This window comes from Parasteatoda tepidariorum, chromosome 2, assembly GCF_043381705.1.
Source record: "Parasteatoda tepidariorum isolate YZ-2023 chromosome 2, CAS_Ptep_4.0, whole genome shotgun sequence".
Classification (NCBI taxonomy): Eukaryota; Metazoa; Arthropoda; class Arachnida; order Araneae; family Theridiidae; genus Parasteatoda; species Parasteatoda tepidariorum.
The window spans coordinates 5,468,579-5,487,818 of NC_092205.1; the positions used below are offsets into that span (position 1 = coordinate 5,468,579).

The 19,240-nt window shown below is 28.7% G+C and overlaps 1 protein-coding gene across 1 annotated transcript in view; it reads left to right on the forward strand.

Moving 5' to 3' along the window:
* Positions 1–261: 261 nt before the first annotated feature.
* Positions 262–19,240, forward strand: part of LOC107442229 (WD repeat-containing protein 91) — a 29,549-nt gene continuing 10,570 nt past the window's right edge. The window contains exons 1-10 of the mRNA XM_016055740.4: positions 262–499; positions 3,162–3,426; positions 5,190–5,312; positions 8,215–8,297; positions 8,398–8,513; positions 9,129–9,259; positions 10,615–10,745; positions 12,007–12,094; positions 18,258–18,292; positions 18,378–18,472. Coding sequence (XP_015911226.1) covers positions 380–499; positions 3,162–3,426; positions 5,190–5,312; positions 8,215–8,297; positions 8,398–8,513; positions 9,129–9,259; positions 10,615–10,745; positions 12,007–12,094; positions 18,258–18,292; positions 18,378–18,472 — 1,187 coding nt within the window. The 5' untranslated portion in view covers positions 262–379. The remainder of the gene's footprint in view (positions 500–3,161; positions 3,427–5,189; positions 5,313–8,214; positions 8,298–8,397; positions 8,514–9,128; positions 9,260–10,614; positions 10,746–12,006; positions 12,095–18,257; positions 18,293–18,377; positions 18,473–19,240) is intronic.

Below are 19,240 nucleotides of genomic sequence, written 5' to 3' on the forward strand. Positions count from 1 at the left end.
CCTCCCCAAACTATTCGTTTTATTTAGTGTAAAAATCCCCCCCCCCAAGCTTTAAGTGGGCTCATCGTGCGCCCAGCTTCCCCTCTGATGGGGTCCCTGGATGTAAATGAACTACAACAACTACAACAAATGTGACGCAGAGCATGTACTGCGACGCCATCTTTGTAGGTAGCGCTGCAATCATATGTTTAAAATTTAAATAAAGGTTTTTAAGCAAGACAATCTGCGATAAAAAGAAGAAAAGAAAACTGATGAAAAACTCACAGCCGTGTTCATTCGTTAACTTGAATGTTTGTAAACAATATGCACGGACTCCCACAAAATTATGATTGCTATAAAACGTGAATTATGAAAACATTTTCACTATTTTTATAAAAAGATGTCCGCAATTGGTTTTGGAGATGAACTTGTAAAAGATTATTTAATGTTTCGAGGTTTTTTATCGACTCTTAAAGCATTTGAAAGTGAAATAAAATCTGACAAAGACAAACAATTTCGAGTAATTCAATGTTTTTTTTTTATATCAATCTTTAAAAATTTATAACAAATACTACTTTTTGAAAAATAAATTATTATTTATTTGTAAAACTTTAGGTGATTTTTTTTGAAGACTAACGAAAATTATCGCTAGTAATTATAAATATTAAAGGAGATCAGCATATTGCTAGAAATTAGATATGACTCATTTTAAATTTTATTATTTTTTTCATCAAAGAAAAGGGGTGGTTACCATGATATTTAATTTTTATTAATTACCTTTACATTCTTTACTGAATACTTTCTTATTAATAAAATTTCAAATATTGTATGAAAAGAAATTTATTATTGTAATCATCATTTTTTTTTCTTCTTTTTATGTAAATTATTTTAGCTATTTATATACAAATTTGTTTAGATAATATGAATCCATGTAAAATCTTTGTTTTTCAATTTATCAGTGGAAAAAAAGTTTTTATCTATATTAACTAATAATCATTTCATTACCAGCATGTCCATCATAAGTCTGAGGTTAAAATTATTAGCTTATGGAACCTTAACTCAAAATTTGTATCATCAATAGATAGATTTACATAATGGTTGGTTGAATATTCTTATAATTTATCAAGTCATGCAAATTTTTTTGACATGGCTCAGTCTTAAAAATTTTGAAAAATAATTTGTAGTTTCGTCGAAAACAAAATGGCATTTTACTAAAATTGTATTTGTCCAGCATGTCCTATATCTTTATATAATTTTATGGAAAAAAATGTATGCAAAAATATATTGATTTTTAATTATTGTTAATTAATATTAAGTTTAGAATTTCTTAAAAGGTCAGTTTAAAGTGTTTAGATTTTTGTTTCTTAAAAGACCTAATTTTTTTTCTAGGTTTATCCTTGTCATTATCCTAACATAAGCAATATTTATTTTTATTTATAAATTTTCGATATTTTTACATCTTGATATTGCTCTTTGTAATAAGCAGCATTGCTCTTGTAAGTTAGCTTTTCACTCACGGATGTACAACTAATTTTGGTTTGCAGGGCGCAAAATCTTGGCAATACTAAGTTAGCAGCCAATATTAATCTAAAAATTGTAAGGTTTTATAAAACTTAGATTTCATTAGAAAGTAATAGGATGATGCTGAATTAAAATTTTCATTTGGGTGTATGCAATCTAGGTTTAAATAAATAAATAAAAATGTTTTAATTCTGAACAAATGCAGTTGCAAGATTACAAAGCAAATTATTATGACCTATCAAAGAAATACAAGTGAAAGAAATAGTAATTTGCAAAATGATTATTTATCTTAAAAGTTAGCTTTTATTACTCAGAAAAGAAAATTTGTTCTGTTACTTATATAGTAGCATATTGATGTGATTTAAAGGATTAAAATTTTGAAGTAAAAAATTTTTTCATTAATGTTTTTTATATATATTTATTATTTTTTGATTTTAGAAAAATTACATTTTATTTCTTTCCAAAGTTATTTCTACACATTTGTACAAAATTACATTCCTCCATAAACAGTCGTAAACAAAACTTGCAAAATGAAGTATAGTTTGTCTAAAATGAGAACTCTCCCAAACATTCGTCTGGACCTGCGGTGGTGACTATGGTAACGGGATATGACTATTTCAAGTAGGGGTCGGGTTGGCGAGAGAAAGGGAATTTCTTTCTTCTGTCTATTGTGTTAGTCCTAGAGTGAAGCTACCCTCCCTAAAATGCACCTTCTTGTCTCCATAGCACCAGACGGCCTCAGACTTTGTGGCGGTAGGAGTTCTTATAAACTATATATTATCCCTTACTTTGAGAAAGCCTTTCTTTGAATTGTAAATAACTGTAACAGAGTATACCATAAAATATTTTTTTTCGATCATAAGTTCATTAAGGTTTAAGGTAGCTGGGGAAGCAAATCAAAAAGCCACTTTTGACTTGCAAGGCATGCTGGGCATCCCTATGTCAAGAATATACTCAGGGCAAGAAGACTAGCTTTTGTAGACATAATGTAGACCAGTCCAGTAAGGTTAGGTGTGGTTCCTGTGTATAAAAGAAAGAAAAAAAAAACAATATTTACAGGCATAGCAGCTGAAATTCTTGAAATGGGTTCCCACTCTTTTCTCCTCCCAACCACTACTGGGGTTGGGGAGAAGAAGAAAATTCTTTTATTTATTTATTTATTATTGGTCTGCTCTACATTTTTACACTATTGATAAACGGTACTGTATTGTTAATAAAGATATTCCTTTGAGAAACCATTTATGTCATCTATGTTGATTAAATTAGCTAACACATTTTGACATAGAAAGAATAAAACAGCAGTTGGCGGGAGACAATGTACCTAACTTACATTTAGAGTTGCTCAACAACTGATACACAAGTGATGTATCTCCAGATGGCCACTTTGCTTCTTATGCGAATGCGCTGGATCTTAGTACGTATGATGCTCTGTAAAATCTGTGCTCATCCTGTAAGCTGTTTTTCTGGTATAGCATTCTAAACCAAGCCGTTCCTGTGTTAGTTTTGTATTTTAAGAACTGGACTTCTTTACCATTCTATATTCTTTGTATGTGTTTTACTGTTAGTTTTTTTTTAACAGATTGATTGTATAATCTTATTACAATTTTGATCTTATGTTAGAAAGTTTTTGATTTTAAATTAATGTGTTAATTTTTTAACAGCCTGATAGAATTGTTGAACATCTTAGTAGTTGTATTGCGAATTCTGACTTGGCTACCCTAAGAGATGCCTGGGGTCACCTGGATCAGAGATTTTTTGCCAGATTAGAACATTCTTTCCTAGGCACAGCCAAGAAGTTAGAGGTTGCTTTGCTTAGAATGTATTTAGTCACATGTATATCAACAGGGAAACAAGACAAACTACTTGAATTTTTTGAAAAAATGACTTCAGAGCTTCAGGGACAACCTGAATGGAAAGAATGGTTTGGTAATTATGAATATTTTTTTTTCTTTCTCTTCCTTTGACTTTTGATGGAATAAAGGGTTAATTTAAATTATCTGATTTTTGTTATCACACAACACTAAACCACACTGACCATTGTTGATATACGCCATACAGTTCATGGCTGTATGGTGTGTGTTAACACACAAGAACACTAGATAACACTGATCAACACGCACCATACAGCTCATGTCTGTATGGGTGTTTAAAGAAAGATATGCCCATACATAGATGTATCAAATTAAAATGTTTAGTTGTCACACATGATTCTGTCACATGCTCATTAGACACCACTATTTATGTGTGGTGTCAAATAAACGTCAAATAATCATCATTGCTTTGTAATTAAAAAAAATTTACATTGTACAACAATAAAATACTTTTTGCTTTGAACCTCTTTGGAAGAATGTTAAACAACTTTTAAACAAATTTATGCAGAAATTCGAAATTATTGTAACATTTTCCTGATGAAAATGAAAAATCAAAAACACTTGTTTCTATTTAAAAAAAAAATAAAAAAAAAGAACACTGTCATGTATGCCCTAGAGTTAAATTTTTATTTATGTGGTATAGCTTTTATGATGTTTTGTTACTTTTATATATATGTGGTATTGCTTTTATGATGTTTTGTTACTTTTATCTTCGCTGCACTGCTCTGCTATAATTACTTTAAAGTTTTAATTTCTCTTTCATAAGTTTTCACCTGCCCTTTTCTGCCCTTAAATAATTTAGCCAAAAATAAAAATAAAAAAGAAATAGCAAGTATAGCCCTACTTATTATGTGATGGTGGTAACAGCCAATAAGAGTTGAGTATGCTTTGGGGGCTTGGTTAGAGGAGGTGAGAGAAAGAAGGCAAGGACATGGTTTTGGAGAGCTGAGGTTAAGATACAAAAATATGAGGATCCTCAACAGCTAAGTTATATTATAAAATTTTCTATCACCGCATAATTATTTTTTATTTATTTACTAATTAGCAGTGCAGCTTCATAATGTATAATTTCATGTTAAATTTTTTATGTACCTATTATTAATTGGAGTGAATGCCTTCCTGGAACAAAATTTGTAACTCTAAATATCTTAAATGATCTATATTAAATAAATAGTTTTAACACCTTGCAATTAGTGATCATTCTAATGATCTTGTTCTCTTACTTAAGAGTATATTATTTTTAATTGTTATTCATTTTTATTCTTATAAAAATATATGTGGTGAGGAACAGAAAACAATGTGTTGCTTTCACTTTAAAATTGGTTTGTAATCTTTTATTAATAAAATGCTGTAATGCCTGGTTTTCCCGCTAGACTGTGCTAGTGTAAACTTCACCCATGATCCTCTCCGCATTTTTCTCTCAAACGTTTAATTTGAGTAGACGTAGAAAAAAGTGATTTTGATGTTTGTCTTGTGTTGTGTTTGTATTATTTTACTGTAATTAAAATGTTAAAATAACAAACTGAGCTAGCGTGGTTTATTATAATGCTCCATTAAAAGATTTTTTATATAAAACAAATAAAATTATTTTCCTTAATTTAATAAATATTTCTCCTACAAATTATTACTGATTTTCTAGAATGCTCCATCGCTCTCATAGAAGACTTTAGTGCCCATGTTGGGAACCTATGCTATTTATAATTTTTGTTTCGCTTAAGTTTCAATGACCCCATTGGTTGACAACTAGCTGTTGCAAAATTGTTTTACTTTTTCTAATTGCAATGTCGTAAAATGGAACTATTTTTTTTCTTCTTCTAGCTTTGCCTTTCATGAAAAATGCTGATGAGCATCCAAACTTCTCTGTTTATTTTTCTCGGCAGTGGCAAGATACCATGTTGCTTTCTCTTCATAACTTTATCAGTGTTGTCTTTCAAAGTGCAGGTAAAATGAAATCTGCTTTTTAATTACACTTATTATATTGTGTGTATTTCTGCCTTTCTAAATTAAATGTGCAGAAAACAAAACATGTAATAATATGGAATTATTTAGCACTGGAATAGACATAATTACAATGGAAAGTGCTTTTTTCGAATTGTTCGGCATTGAGAAATAGGCATGACAACAACAACAATGAGAAGTCTTAAATCTGGAATACTTGGGACAAAAAATTATTGTATATTATCTATTATTTAATAAAAAAATAGTGAATTGAAGATAATTAACGATTTTCACACAATAGCATTTTGCTATTGATTTAATGGTATTTAACTGAACAATGTTTAGTGTCATAAAATAAGTATCACTGATAAAATGAAGGGGATAAGTAAGCTGAGGGTGAGTTGAACTTTTTCTTTTGTGTCTAATGACTCATTTCTCTCATTTTTTTTTTATTTAAAATTTGTTGCAAGGAATTAACAGTACAAATATTTATATAAAGATAACATTAAAAAACTAGTTTCAAATTAGAAAAATGAATCAATTCAATTTAATATTAAAAAAAATTTAACAAATAATACAATTGAGTGTTTTCAATTGAAAAAATTTATAATTTAAAGGGAAAAAAGAGTAGGACCATCTCACCAAATGCGATAAATCATAAATTTGAAGAAAAAATGTGTGCTTTGGCGAAAGTATGATTCCTTCTACAGAAAAGAAAAATAAATATTCATCTCAAATAAAAAATAAAAAAAAAGGTTGAAGAGAATTTTTCTGATTTTCCTGTATTTTTTTATTCGATTACAGTAGTTTCTGTTAGATACGTTACACAATCAATTAGAATTATATCAAGTCCAGATATTGTAAACGACAAGAGAGATTATGCAAGCATGAAACAAACTTCCATATAATTTAGATTACCAGGTTTGCTGCCACATCATGTGACGAAATTTTTTCCTACGGTTTGTGTTAATAAAACAAGAAGATGCATATTATCGTTCAAATATTTTTGCAGAAAATATGTTTTTTTGTGACAATAACATATGTTGCCTAAGGTTTATCCTTATATTACTGCTCTAATCTGAGAAATTATCAAAAATTAACCCCAACCAGGGCCGGATTACTCATTAGGCCAGACTAGGCCATGGCCTGGGGCCCCCAATGATTAGGGGCCCCCTTAAATAAACTTTTTTGAAAATAAATTTAAAAAAATTAAGAAAAACAATGATTTTTAAAAAAAAAATCAATTTCAAATATATATTAATAAAATACGATAATTTTTTTAGTTCTAATTTTACAAAATAAAGTAAAATTTATTTTATTATTTATTTTTATTTTGAATTTGCTAAATAAAAAATATACGAGAAAAAAATTTAATCCTAGGGCCCCAAAAATTTGAATGGCCTAGGGCCCCACTTGCGCTTAATCCGGCCCTGACCCCAACCTATTCCTTTTCCTCAAAGATGATAAAACAATATCTAAATTTTTTATCCTTGCTCCCATTCAATGCTCCTTTACTCCTCTGTAACTGCAAAATTACTCTTAATTTAAATTTGCATTTTATAAAATAATTAGATTTATAAAAAATTGTATTTTGATGTGAAGTTTTCTATGTGAAAAAATCAAGCACAGAAGTTAAGACATGCCTTTGGCTAAGAATTTTGAAATTCAGCAAATACTTTTGGTATTTGGCTAATTTATTGGCTAAGAATTTGTAGTCCTTAGCGTGGGTCGTGACAAAGTCTGTAAGCTGGGAGTGCTTTAAAACGCTATTAATATTCCAGCTTCATTAATATTCATAGTTAATTCCTCTTAAGGAACTTTGTCTTTTACTGCTCTTGTGTTTTCAAAAACTCTTTAGATATGCTCATGAAAACAGTATAAATGTTAAGGTAACCTGAACACAGCAATGAGAATAATGATATTTTATAACAAATTTAAAGCATTAAAAAATAAAAGGAATTTCTTCTCTTTGGAAAAAGGAAGACAGATTTGTTCATTTTGATTGTTAAAAAGATTCTAGAAAATCAACATTTCCAGAAAATGAACATCCAGATATGGGATTTTGAGCTGTATTATACAGGGATTTTTACCTATTAATGCTATCTAATATTAACTATTAATGCTATCTAATATTAACTATTAATGCTATCTAATATTAACTATTAATATTCAATTAATAATTTAGTATTAAGTAAGGAAAACTAAAAACTATCACAATCCTTCATATGTTTTAATTTTAAATGAACTAGAACTTTGAGGTGTAATATCTTATGCGGTGAAGTTATATCTGTTAGCGATAAATTTTTATCATATTCTACGTATTTAACCATATACTCTAATTTAAGGTTGGTTTCGTTTATGTTGTGATGTCAACCGACGTCATTTTCTGTCATCACTAACGAATCCATAACGGCAGTCTTTCGTTACAGAATAGCATTGCTGCCTCCTGTTTCAGAGACAGTATATAAAGACTTTACTAATTGCTTTTTGTTTCTATTCATCTGCTACCTATTTGCTAGCATGTTATTTTGCTGTTATGTGTTATTATTGGATTATTGAATGTAGTTTTAAGTTATTATGATTCGTTCTTGAGGATACCTTGTCAAAGATGCATATGATTTAACAGTTTCATACCATTCTTGTAAATCTCTTGTAATAAGATTATAGAATAAACTAAATCAAAGTTTAATTTCATTAATAATAATATTTAGTCAGTAGTTATTAAGTGAGAGTATTTAGACCGGATATTTTATGTGCAACAACAATGATAGTATTAACGATTTTAATAATCTTTAAAATTAGAAATTACTATAAAATGCATAAATCAATTAAAAAATACGCAATTAAAAGTTTTTTATAATGCTTTATTTATTGAAATATACTTTAATCATTCTTTCTCTTAAAGCAATGCCTACTTTACTGAGTTATGAAGAAGATTTAATTAAACTTCAACAACTTTCTGACGAAAATGAAAAGCTGAAAAGGAAGGTAAGCTTAGTAATATTTGACTTCAAAACCTTTAATTTTTCTTATTTCGTTTCATTTAAGGTTTAATTTTGCATTCCTTTCTCTCATACTATTTATACAGTTAGCAGCTCTTCAGTCTGGTCAAAATGTTGATGAACCAAAATCTTATCAAGAACCTCCTCGCACCATCTTTCGTAATCCTTCCGAATTAATGGATGATTTTTATGTCATAGCTCAGTGAGTACTATAACTGTTTAATTATTTTATACATAACACAAAAAATTAATGAAGCACCCTGAGTAACTTTTTATTTGGATTTTCCTGTTGGAGTTCAAGGAGTTAGTGTGGACAAAATTTTTCAAATTTTTTTTTAAAACACCATGTTTAACCCACTGGTGGCTTAGCAGGGCAAAATTGGGAGAATGTTTCACCCCTACACACTATTTACCTATTTAATAGCCTAGAAAAACTGGGTTTGCTATGCAGAGAAAACTGCAGGTTAAAATACGACTTTTTATGTGCAGAACCGTCAGTGGGTTAATATAAATTTTAACTGGTCAAGTATTTTTTTAGCGATTATTTGGACGTTTACCTGCATTCTGGAATTACAAAGTTGCTTAATTTCTCCACATTAATTTTTTTAAAAAAAAGATTGTTTTTGTCCAGGTTTAAGATTTTTGGAATTAACAAAACCAGATTATAGATAAAGGGTTGACCAATTTACCATATTAGAAGAAAAATTATCTAAGGAATATTTTATTTATTCATTTTTTCAAAAGAAAATCGGACTAGTAAAAGTGATCTTAGATACCATTTCTAAATATGTTTTTTATTTTTTCACATTACATTTAGGGAAACTCCTTCAGAGAGTTCAAACAGATCTATCAAGTCACTGATACGCAACATTAGCGGAGGAGGTACACCCACTTCACCTAATTTAGGACGTCGTTCAACAGAATCCAAGAAATCTGAAGAAGTATCAAGTTGGGCATTTTTATATCATTTATCTCATTTTAAATAAATGTAGTGATTTTTTTGATCAATATTCTTTAATCATTAAAATTTTGCATAAATTAAAGCCTCGAGTTAATGAGCTAGATAGATCCAATTTTTTTTCTTCATATTAACTTTCTCCCATTCTTTTAAAACTGTTAATGATATCTTCTTTTTACAGGATGCAGCAAAAAAATAAAAGAACACAAGGACAAAAAATTTTTAATATAACTATATTAAAAATAAATTAATTGAAAAATTATAAGCAAATAATAAGAGTAGATTTTTAATAAATAATTAATACTTTTAATAAATTGGTTTATAAGTGACCTCCTTTTGCGGAGGTGCAAACGTTTATTGAAATCTTTAGCAATTGGCTGGCAAGCCGTCTTACTTTTAATCTATCTCATTCCCACCAAAGCGATTGTTTGGAAGTTCAAATTTTTATATACAGATCAAAGGAATGATTTCACATACTCTCATTTTCCTTCCTTAAACAACTCTATAATAGCGGGTATTTTGCTTGACATTGTAAAAAAAGCCAAAAAACAGTATGTAAACTGAGAGATTTATTATAAAATATTTTATAATTGAAGTTATAGAAAAAAGAAAGAAATCAGCACACAAATTAAAAAGAATTCAGTTAATGTCTATTCTATGATGCAATAACTTGTCCAAGTGTTTTTAACACACCTTCTCAAAAACTAGTTAAAGATTAGATATTTGTTATTTGCTGAAAGAGCCTCAATAATTGTTGTGGCTTATTACCTTTATTAATCAGATTGGAAGAAATTCCATGTTCAAAAGTATTGATGCCACCAAAATATTTTGTATGTTTGATTAAATAAAAAGCTGCAATCAAGCAATTACATCGCCTTTTAAGTGTTTATTATGAAAATAATTATATTTCTAATTCAGAATTGTTGGAGGTTGCCTCTAATAGATCTATTTTACGAAGGTACCCATTGTCATATTTAATATTTCATCCTTTATGTCCACATGTCCAGCTACTGTGTAATATTTCAGTCAGAAAATTTTCTTTTGATTCACAATAGTATTAAGATTTCATAAAAATTAAATATTATTTAATGGTTTCATTGATATTTGCATTTTGCTGGTGTTTTGTTAGTTTATCACAAAACTGAAACAGCGTACAAAATGTCTTTTATCTCTCTCTCTCTCTTGTTAAACTATATTAAATATAATTTTAAACTCATTTTGCTCATATCTGAATATTTTGACGCACCCCCTTTTAAAATTTGAGAATTTATTGTTTTGAAATTCACAATAAAAAATACTATTTGTGAATTCAAAAGTATTAAGTGTTTTTTTCTTTTACAAATAGGTTCGTCTAAAGTTAGCAAATTGAAACCAAGGTCACCTAGTGTTCCACCTCGTCCAACAGGCACACTTTCTGTGTTGGAAACAAAACCAAAAAGGGAATCACCTGAAGCTTCGAGATCTATTTCTAATGATGTAAATTATTCATTATTTCTTATGTTGCGTTTATTTACTTGTATGTTTTAAATTTTCAATGTAATTTATCTGATACGAAATGATGGTTATGTATCTAAGTTTAAGATATTACAACTTGTTTCCGAAGCGCACATTACAAAACACAGTTTACGAAGCAATTATATTATATTTGCTATATTAATTTATATTTTTCTTTAAGATGCAATTCCATTTGATATATTATAAGACAAATTGAGGAAATTTTGCTATTGATCTGCGGTCAGTTATAGCATTTTTAAGTCACTGCTTTTTCAAAAATTAAAAATATTGAACAATTAAAAAAAACGTGATATTTATAATGAGGGGCATTTCTCAAAATATGGTAAATACTATATGATTCCTTTCTAAAATGAAGAAATTTTCTAGAAACAAATGTAGAGTAAAGTAATTTTCAGAATTTTATGAAATATATTGATAATAAATCCATATTTATTAAATAAAATAATATTCGCTTAGGGTATAAAATAATGTTAGCATTCTCAACAAAAAAAGTGGGTATCAAGTGGCTATTAGTAGACAACTTTTTAATCATCCTAGGCTGGTGACGATTTTTAATTTTGCTCTTCCTTCATGAAATGCTATTTTCATTTAATTTAGTATTGTCTTTTAATTAGCTTAAAAATTTATTGTGAATTCAATATTCTAACTGTAATCTTTCCTTGTTTAAAATAAGGGATATTTAATAAAATAGAGAACTTTTAAGTTCTAACTATATAAGTTACTGCTCTTTTGTAGTAGAGTTTAGTTAATTACTTTTAATAAGTTCCACCCATATAAGATCTTTATTTTCTGCTCTCTTGTGAAAATATTTATTTCAAAATTAAAATTTCTGTATGATAATTAATGTACTATACTTTTGTGTGGCAGTTAAGATTAGATTTACTTGTAAAATGAAATAATTCCCCAGTGTAACTAAAATTGTTGAATTGAAGGTTGAAAGAATTTTTTTAAAAAATTTCACTATCACGGAAACATTATTATTTAATGATGTCAATTATTGCTATGATAAACTTATATTCTTGTTATACATAGTCATTACAAAGTTTGAGATCCTGTAAATTGTTTAGTGCAGGGAATTTAAAAAATCTTAGATGCCTTAAAATAATAACTTGTTCTTGAATTTTAGTCCACACTTATATCTGTTATTTTAGACTCGGATTTGATCTTTGATATGAAACATCATCTGTGTTTGCCATTCAATAACACATTCTTACTGTTTCAGGAAAAGCGATCATCGCAAGCTAAAGCGGAAAGACCTCATTTAAAGTCACATCATTCAACAACATCTGTTCCTTCACCTATTAAATCATGTAAGCATTTTACATAACTTATTTGTGAGGTTCACACCAGTATGGTGACAATTGTTGCCAAGTGTTCTACAAATGTCACTAAAATCCTATGCATGGCCAACAAATTTGTAGGCTGGAAATATGCTTGGAATTGACAAAATAGGAGCAAAAATTAATCAACTTCCTTGCTATTAAAAAAACTGTTGTACTAATTTTATTGCTCTAGGCTTGTGGTATGGAATTAAAATGCGGGATATTCAAATGGAATAACAGAAAATGTCTGGTACAAACATTTTTAAATTTAAATGTTGAAATTTTAAATTTACATGTTATGCTATTCTTTGCATTCATGTACTGACACCAATAAAATATTTTTTGCTCTTTTCAAATTTACTTTATTTGATTTTTAAATAGTTAACTTTTAAGATAATATTTTGTTAGCTCTCACTTTCTCTGCTTGCCTCGTTTATTTATTTATCTGGTTTCAAGATTTTAATCTCTATTTTCTATTTACTAATATTATTTTACTTTTTTTACACTTAATTTTTAATAAATACTAATCTTCAATCATTATGAACTAATGAACCTAATTAGTTTTAGGGGGTTATAGATGGCAATTATTAATTTTTGATGTGTACCATAATGTGAATTATGTAATTGTAAAGTTAAATTTTTTCCCATGCATTTTCCCCCCATATTAAGTTTTTGGACCACAAAAGGAATACCTAGATGATCCTATTGGACCACTAAAATTTTATTTCTTGTGTGAACCCTACTTATTTGTTTAGCTCCAGTTTGATATCAACATAGGTTGATTTCATGTCAAATCAGAGTTGGAATTTTGCCTGGAAGAAAACGATTTATTCCAAGACATTGGAAAAAACTAGACATAATGGAAAAAACTAAATATGACAAATTTTATTTATTATTATTGTTTATTTATTAACACTGTCTAATAATTGTTTAGCAATAGTGATGTGCGAAAAACGAACGAATCGATATTTTAATCAACTCTTTTTTGTGAATCGATTCATCAAGTTCGTTTTTGAAAAAGAATCGATTCTTTTTTTTTTTTTGACAATATTTTGTACTCTACACTTTATAAGCTTATTCAGAGTTAGTACTTATACTTACTAAACATCCGCATATGCATTTGATACAGCATTTCGTTTATACAATTGGAGCTTGCTAAAATCCCAACTCAGTCGAATAGACACAGGTACATTCTCACTCGAGTATCATGTGAATGACAATCTGATTGGTTGAAAATATTTACATGCGAACAACTTGCCAATAAGTTACTCGTATGTGTGAGAGTTTTCGCAAGCGGAAAAATCGCATCCAATGAGAATGACCCCGATGTCAATGCTTGCGCACAACCGGTTTCCGGAGGTGATTAATAAAATGAACTCACTTGAAGGATGAAGGGAATTGAAAATGCTATTAATGCAATGCATACTGCATTCTGATGCAGTGAAAGGTATGCATCACTCTCTTTTTTTTTCTTTTCATCTACGAAATTAATAAATTCTATTGATAAACAACAATTTAAAAATGGCAACAACAACTGAAAAGCTGTCTTCTCCAGTTTCGGTTCTTCCTTTCAAATAAAAAAGATATTAATGCTGTAAAGCTCAGATATTACTTTTCAGTCCTTTAATATTAAAGAGCGAATTTTTTCATTCATACGTTTAATTTTCGATTTATAAATTTCAGTAAATATGAAGTAAAGCAGAGTTTTATGTTATCGTTTATTCTATGCCAAGGAGCGAGAGCCATAGAAAATGAAACCGTTGCGCTGATTGGGTAATGAACTTACGTATGAATGCAAATCTCTGATTGGTTGAAAATGAGTTGAATGAGACAAAAAGAGTCGAGAATCGAATGAACGATCCTCTGATTGGTTAAAAATGAGCCGAATGCGAGAAAAAGAATCAAGAGTCGAATAAACGACTCAATGAACTGTTTGCCTATCTCTTAGCATTAAAAGAATCATAAAGCCAAATGAATCGATTCTTTTGAACTGTTTCCTATCCCTTAACATTGAAATCGGCTCAAAGAGTTGAATTGAACTTCTAAACGATTCATTTGAGTCGTTTCGTATCTCTTAACATTGATATCGGCTCAAAGAGTTGATTTGGATTTCCAATCAGTTCTTTTGAGTCGTTTTCCTATACTTTAACATTGCATTCGATTCACTGAACTGTTTAAATGATTCATTTGAGCGGTTTTATATCTTTTAACATTAAAAGAACTGTTTTGAGAAACGAATCGATTCTTTTCGCTATTATCTTTTTTTCTAAAATTAAAAGATGCCTTCAGAGGGATGGGGGTTATGAAAAGGGGCAAGTAACTAAAAATTTTCAGAAAAAAAGACAGGTTTTTTTTATTTATTTTTTTATTTATTTATTTTATTTATTTTTTTTAAGAAAAGATAAAAAAAAATATTTATTTTTTTAATGATTGAAAAACTGTTTATTGCGAAAAATGTGAGTATTTAGAGTAAATATTCTTTTACTGCAGGGGGGAGGGATATTTTCAATTATTTTATTTATTTTATTTTTTTTCCCCCTTTTCTATTTTTTTTTTGTTAGGAATACTTTTAGACAAACTTATTGAATATCAATGCATATCCTCTCATTTTTTCAAGTTTTAATTTTTTAAGTTTTAAAAGGCAATTGAACTATTTTTTTATTTTGTTTCACGTTATACAATTTGAATTTTTTTCATTATTATAAGTGAATTTAACGTTTTATTTTTTTACGAATATCTTTATTATTCATTATTGGTCTTTATATTAACAATTTTTTTTAAAAAAATTATTATTTTTTAATAAAATTGATGAATCAAACAAATATTAAAAAAAAAATAAAAATATTAAAATTCTAAAAAAATTATTAGCATTGCCTAGATTAGCAGTTCCTAAATGGTGTTTCGCGGAACCCTTGGGTTCCGTTTAAAATTACAGGGGCTCCACTAGTTAGTACTTTTTACAGCCACATTCAACTGGACCACCCAAGTGGAACATTCTGCTTTTGAACCCTAGAGCCCAAGATCTAGATTAATGGTTCCCAATTGGTGTTCCGGGTAGCCCTATGGTTCCGTGGAAAAGTTACAGCGGTTACACGAGATAGTACTTTTATAGCCACCCAAGTAGAACATTCAACTTCTGACCCCTAGAGTATAGGATCTAAAAGAGTGGTTCCCAAATGGTGTTCCATGGAACCCTAGAGTTCCGCCAAGAATTGCAAGGGTTTCGCTAATTGGTACTTTTTTTAGCCACATTCGGCTGACCACTTAACTGGAATATTCTGCTTCTGCACCCTAGAGCCCAAGATCTAAATTGATGGTCCCCAATTGGTGTTCCGGAAAGCTCAATGGTTCCGTGGAAAAGTTACAGCGGTTACACGAGATAGTACTTTTATAGCCACCCAAGTAGAACATTCAACTTCTGACCCCTAGAGTATAGGATCTAAAAGAGTGGTTCCCAAATGGTGTTCCATGGAACCCTAGAGTTCCGCCAAGAATTGCAAGGGTTTCGCTAATTGGTACTTTTTTTAGCCACATTCGGCTGACCGCTTAACTGGAATATTCTGCTTCTGCACCCTAGAGCCTAAGATCTAAATTAATAGTCCCCAATTGGTGTTCCGTAAAGCCCTATGGTTCCGTGGAAAGGTTACAGCGGCTACACGAGATAGTACTTTTATCAGGTGTTCCGCCGAAAGAACGTTAATTATTTAGAGTTCCATGGCAGAAAAATATTGAGAGCCCCTGACCTAGATCAACTAATTCAAATACTAAAACAGTCTAAACTAATTTGTACGACCACCTTTTATAAAGACTGTACGACCACACCATTATAACGACCATTAAAAAAAGAATCAAAGAATCGATTCATATAACGGTTCATTTTAGTGAATTGATTCTAAAGAATCGATTCATTTAAATCAATCGATTGGCACATCACTATTTAGCAATAAGAATTGCAAAGAATACCTTAAATTTAAACAAATTAAATTTATTATGGTGCTAGAATATTCAAAATTTTTTACATTTTTTTCTTTTAAATTTCTCAATTATTTATTTCGTTTTATATAACATTTTAAAATCCAATATTTCAGAGTCTGTTTAAGTGTGTTTATATAGTATGTTGTTTGTGAGTTCATCATGTGATTTGTGGCACTGTATATGTCTAGCATATGCTTAGAATAAAAAGGACATCTTAAATAGCTCCGAAATTCATGCTATTAATTAAACTAGATTGCGATTATAAACTGTTTTAAAAATTGTTTTAATATTTGATATTTTTTTAAAAGGAGTTCCTTCTATTTGAGTTCGAAATCTGTTTCTTTCCATAGTTTTTTTCCTGTTTTTTTGTAGAAGATAACATTTTCATAATAGAGTAAAACTGTGCATTCAAAAGAATATTGGTTGTGATTTGGAGACATATGAATAACGGGACAAACTGGATCAACCTGAATTTTGATTGAAAGGACATAAAAATATACAATATCATAATTATCAGCAGTCAACAGGGTTGTTAGGCTACCTGGAAAACCAGGAAAAGTCAGGAAATAAGGAAATTGCCCAAAAAATCAGGGAATGTAATAATTTTTAGTAAAAATCTGGAAAAGTCAGGGAGTTTGACTTGATGATCCCTAAGCTTGCATTCTTCGCGGCAGCATTTTCCATGGAACACTTTTCCAACATAATTGTTTCGTTTTCACCCATTTGGCACAGAGCCCAATTTCACATAGCTGTAGCATAACATGGCATCAGGACTTAGAAAACTTTCAACTGGAAAAGGGTAATTGGTTGTTAGAATCCAGAACAGATTGAAGGGTGGATGCCCTTCTGATTATCTATTCGTATTTTAGATTAAATAAGGTTTTATAAACTCTTATAAATTAATGTTTTTTATTACTTATTTGCTTAAATCCTCTATTACCTAGGCTTAATAAGTGAATTTAATTAACCTTGTCATGAATTTAATGTTTAATTAAACTTGTCACTTTTTTAGAATTTGCGGAAAGTATTGGGATTGCTGTTCTACATGGAAATTATAAGGCAATACTGTAATGTCCTGGGGTTGATTCGAATTTTATTTTTTAAGGCCCATTTTTATGAAAAATGTAAATTTTTTTTCTACAAATTTCTTTATTAATGAAGAACATTCAGTTTTAGTATTTACTATTTTTTATTCTTTTTTTTTTTTTTTTTTTGTAAATTCACTTTGTTTCCCCCCTTCTTTCCTATTGCTTTTCAAATTAATTCCTGTGTATTTAATACGTTGTTATGATAGGCAAATTTCAAATTTGAGCCATCAATTTTTTTAAATGTTCGATTCGTGACAATTCCAACACCTGTCGTTATTTATTATTTCTTTCATATCCTTTTACAAGATTTCCAAATAACTTTACATAAGGTTTACCTTAATACAAAAGCAAACTATGTCTGTACTTAACAGAATGTTATGTGATTGACTAAAATAAGTTTACTTTTTATTAAAACTATAAACTTTAGAGTTTAATTTTTATCAATTTATAGAAAAATGAGCAGAAAATTATTGTTCAATTCAACATTTAAAAAAATTTGATGAATAAAAGATAAGTATTTAAAATAATTATAACAATCACTTTGTCGGGTAACCTCTGCACACCTGTACATTGTCCGAACCTCAGTCAGATAGATGGAGGATACGGATATGAGCAGACATAAGTAAATGCTCTAGTTATGTTATGATGATTTAATTGTATTGTACGCATTTTATCTTGATTTCTATCATTTTATCTTGATATTTTTATCTTATAATCGCCATCATTTCTTCCTATTCAAATCAAAGGAACCCTACAAACTTTAAATTTCTGATTAGCATAATCTACGTCAATTTTTGGTCAGTCAAAAGGGATTTTTTTCTTCTTTTTATAATTGTTAATTTTAATTAAATTTTTATCTATTTAAATTACATTTAGCTGGACAAATTTCATAATTACTGTATCATTTCAAACTTCTCAAATAAATGATGAATAAAATCGTTTTTACTTTGTAACGTTCTTTGTTTGTGCTGGAAAACTTTTAAAATTTTTATTTTATGTATGTATTTCAAAATTATTTACTTTTAAGTTTAATGCTATATTTGACTTTTTTGTTTAATTTCATTTGTTTACTTGCCTCTTCTGAATAGTGGATAACAAAAGTGGATTGATCATTTTGAGTTTGGTAAATGTCATTTTAATTAGTTTTCTTCTCAATTTTTTTATTGTAAATGGTTTCATATAAAATTTGTCTTTATGTTTTATTGCAGGAAAAATACTCTGAACACAATTCATTGATAACTCACTGCAAATTCAACTGCACTGGTACAACTGTTGCTAGTTCAGATATGGATGGAGTTATTAAGTAATTATTATACAGTGTTATAAGTAATTATTAAAATTTAAAAATTACTATACATTAAAATTTAGATGTTTCTATACCTTAAAATTTAACAATTATTATACATTAAAATTTAGAAGTTTTTATGCATTAAAATTTAGAACTTACTATACATTAAAATTTAGAAGTTATTATACATTAAAATTTAGTATTTGTTTTATCCAGATTTTTATTCATATCAGGCTGTGGGCCAAATGCTCAAAATCAGCATAAAAAAGGATGATTTATTGTGATTATATCGGGAAACATTAATATTTTTTTTAAATATTCATGTTTGGTGGATACAACATGAATTTAAAAATTTCTAATCATGTTTCTTGCTCATTAATAGAAATATCCCTGCATTCTTTTTAGTGTTCAACCCCCCAGTTGATAAGGGTTGGCTTGATTTAAATCACTTGATTTTTTTTTCTTTCTAAAAATCATTGATTTAAATCCCTTGATGATTTTTTAAAGAATTATTGCTTTTAGTCAAAAATAATTTTTGAATGCTATTGTATGCTATTTTTTTTTTCAAAGCTGGATTCTATTGATATTGAAGGTTTTATCCAAATAAATAGTGAGATATTCTATATAAATTATTAGTTGATGATCAAAATAAATAAATTTTAAACAAGGAAACATACTAAATGTGGATAAAAGTAATGTAAAACTTTTAAATATGACTTTCCTTTTACTCTATGCAAAGTAATTTGCTGTTTAATAAACATATTTTAACTGTACTTGTTTGTT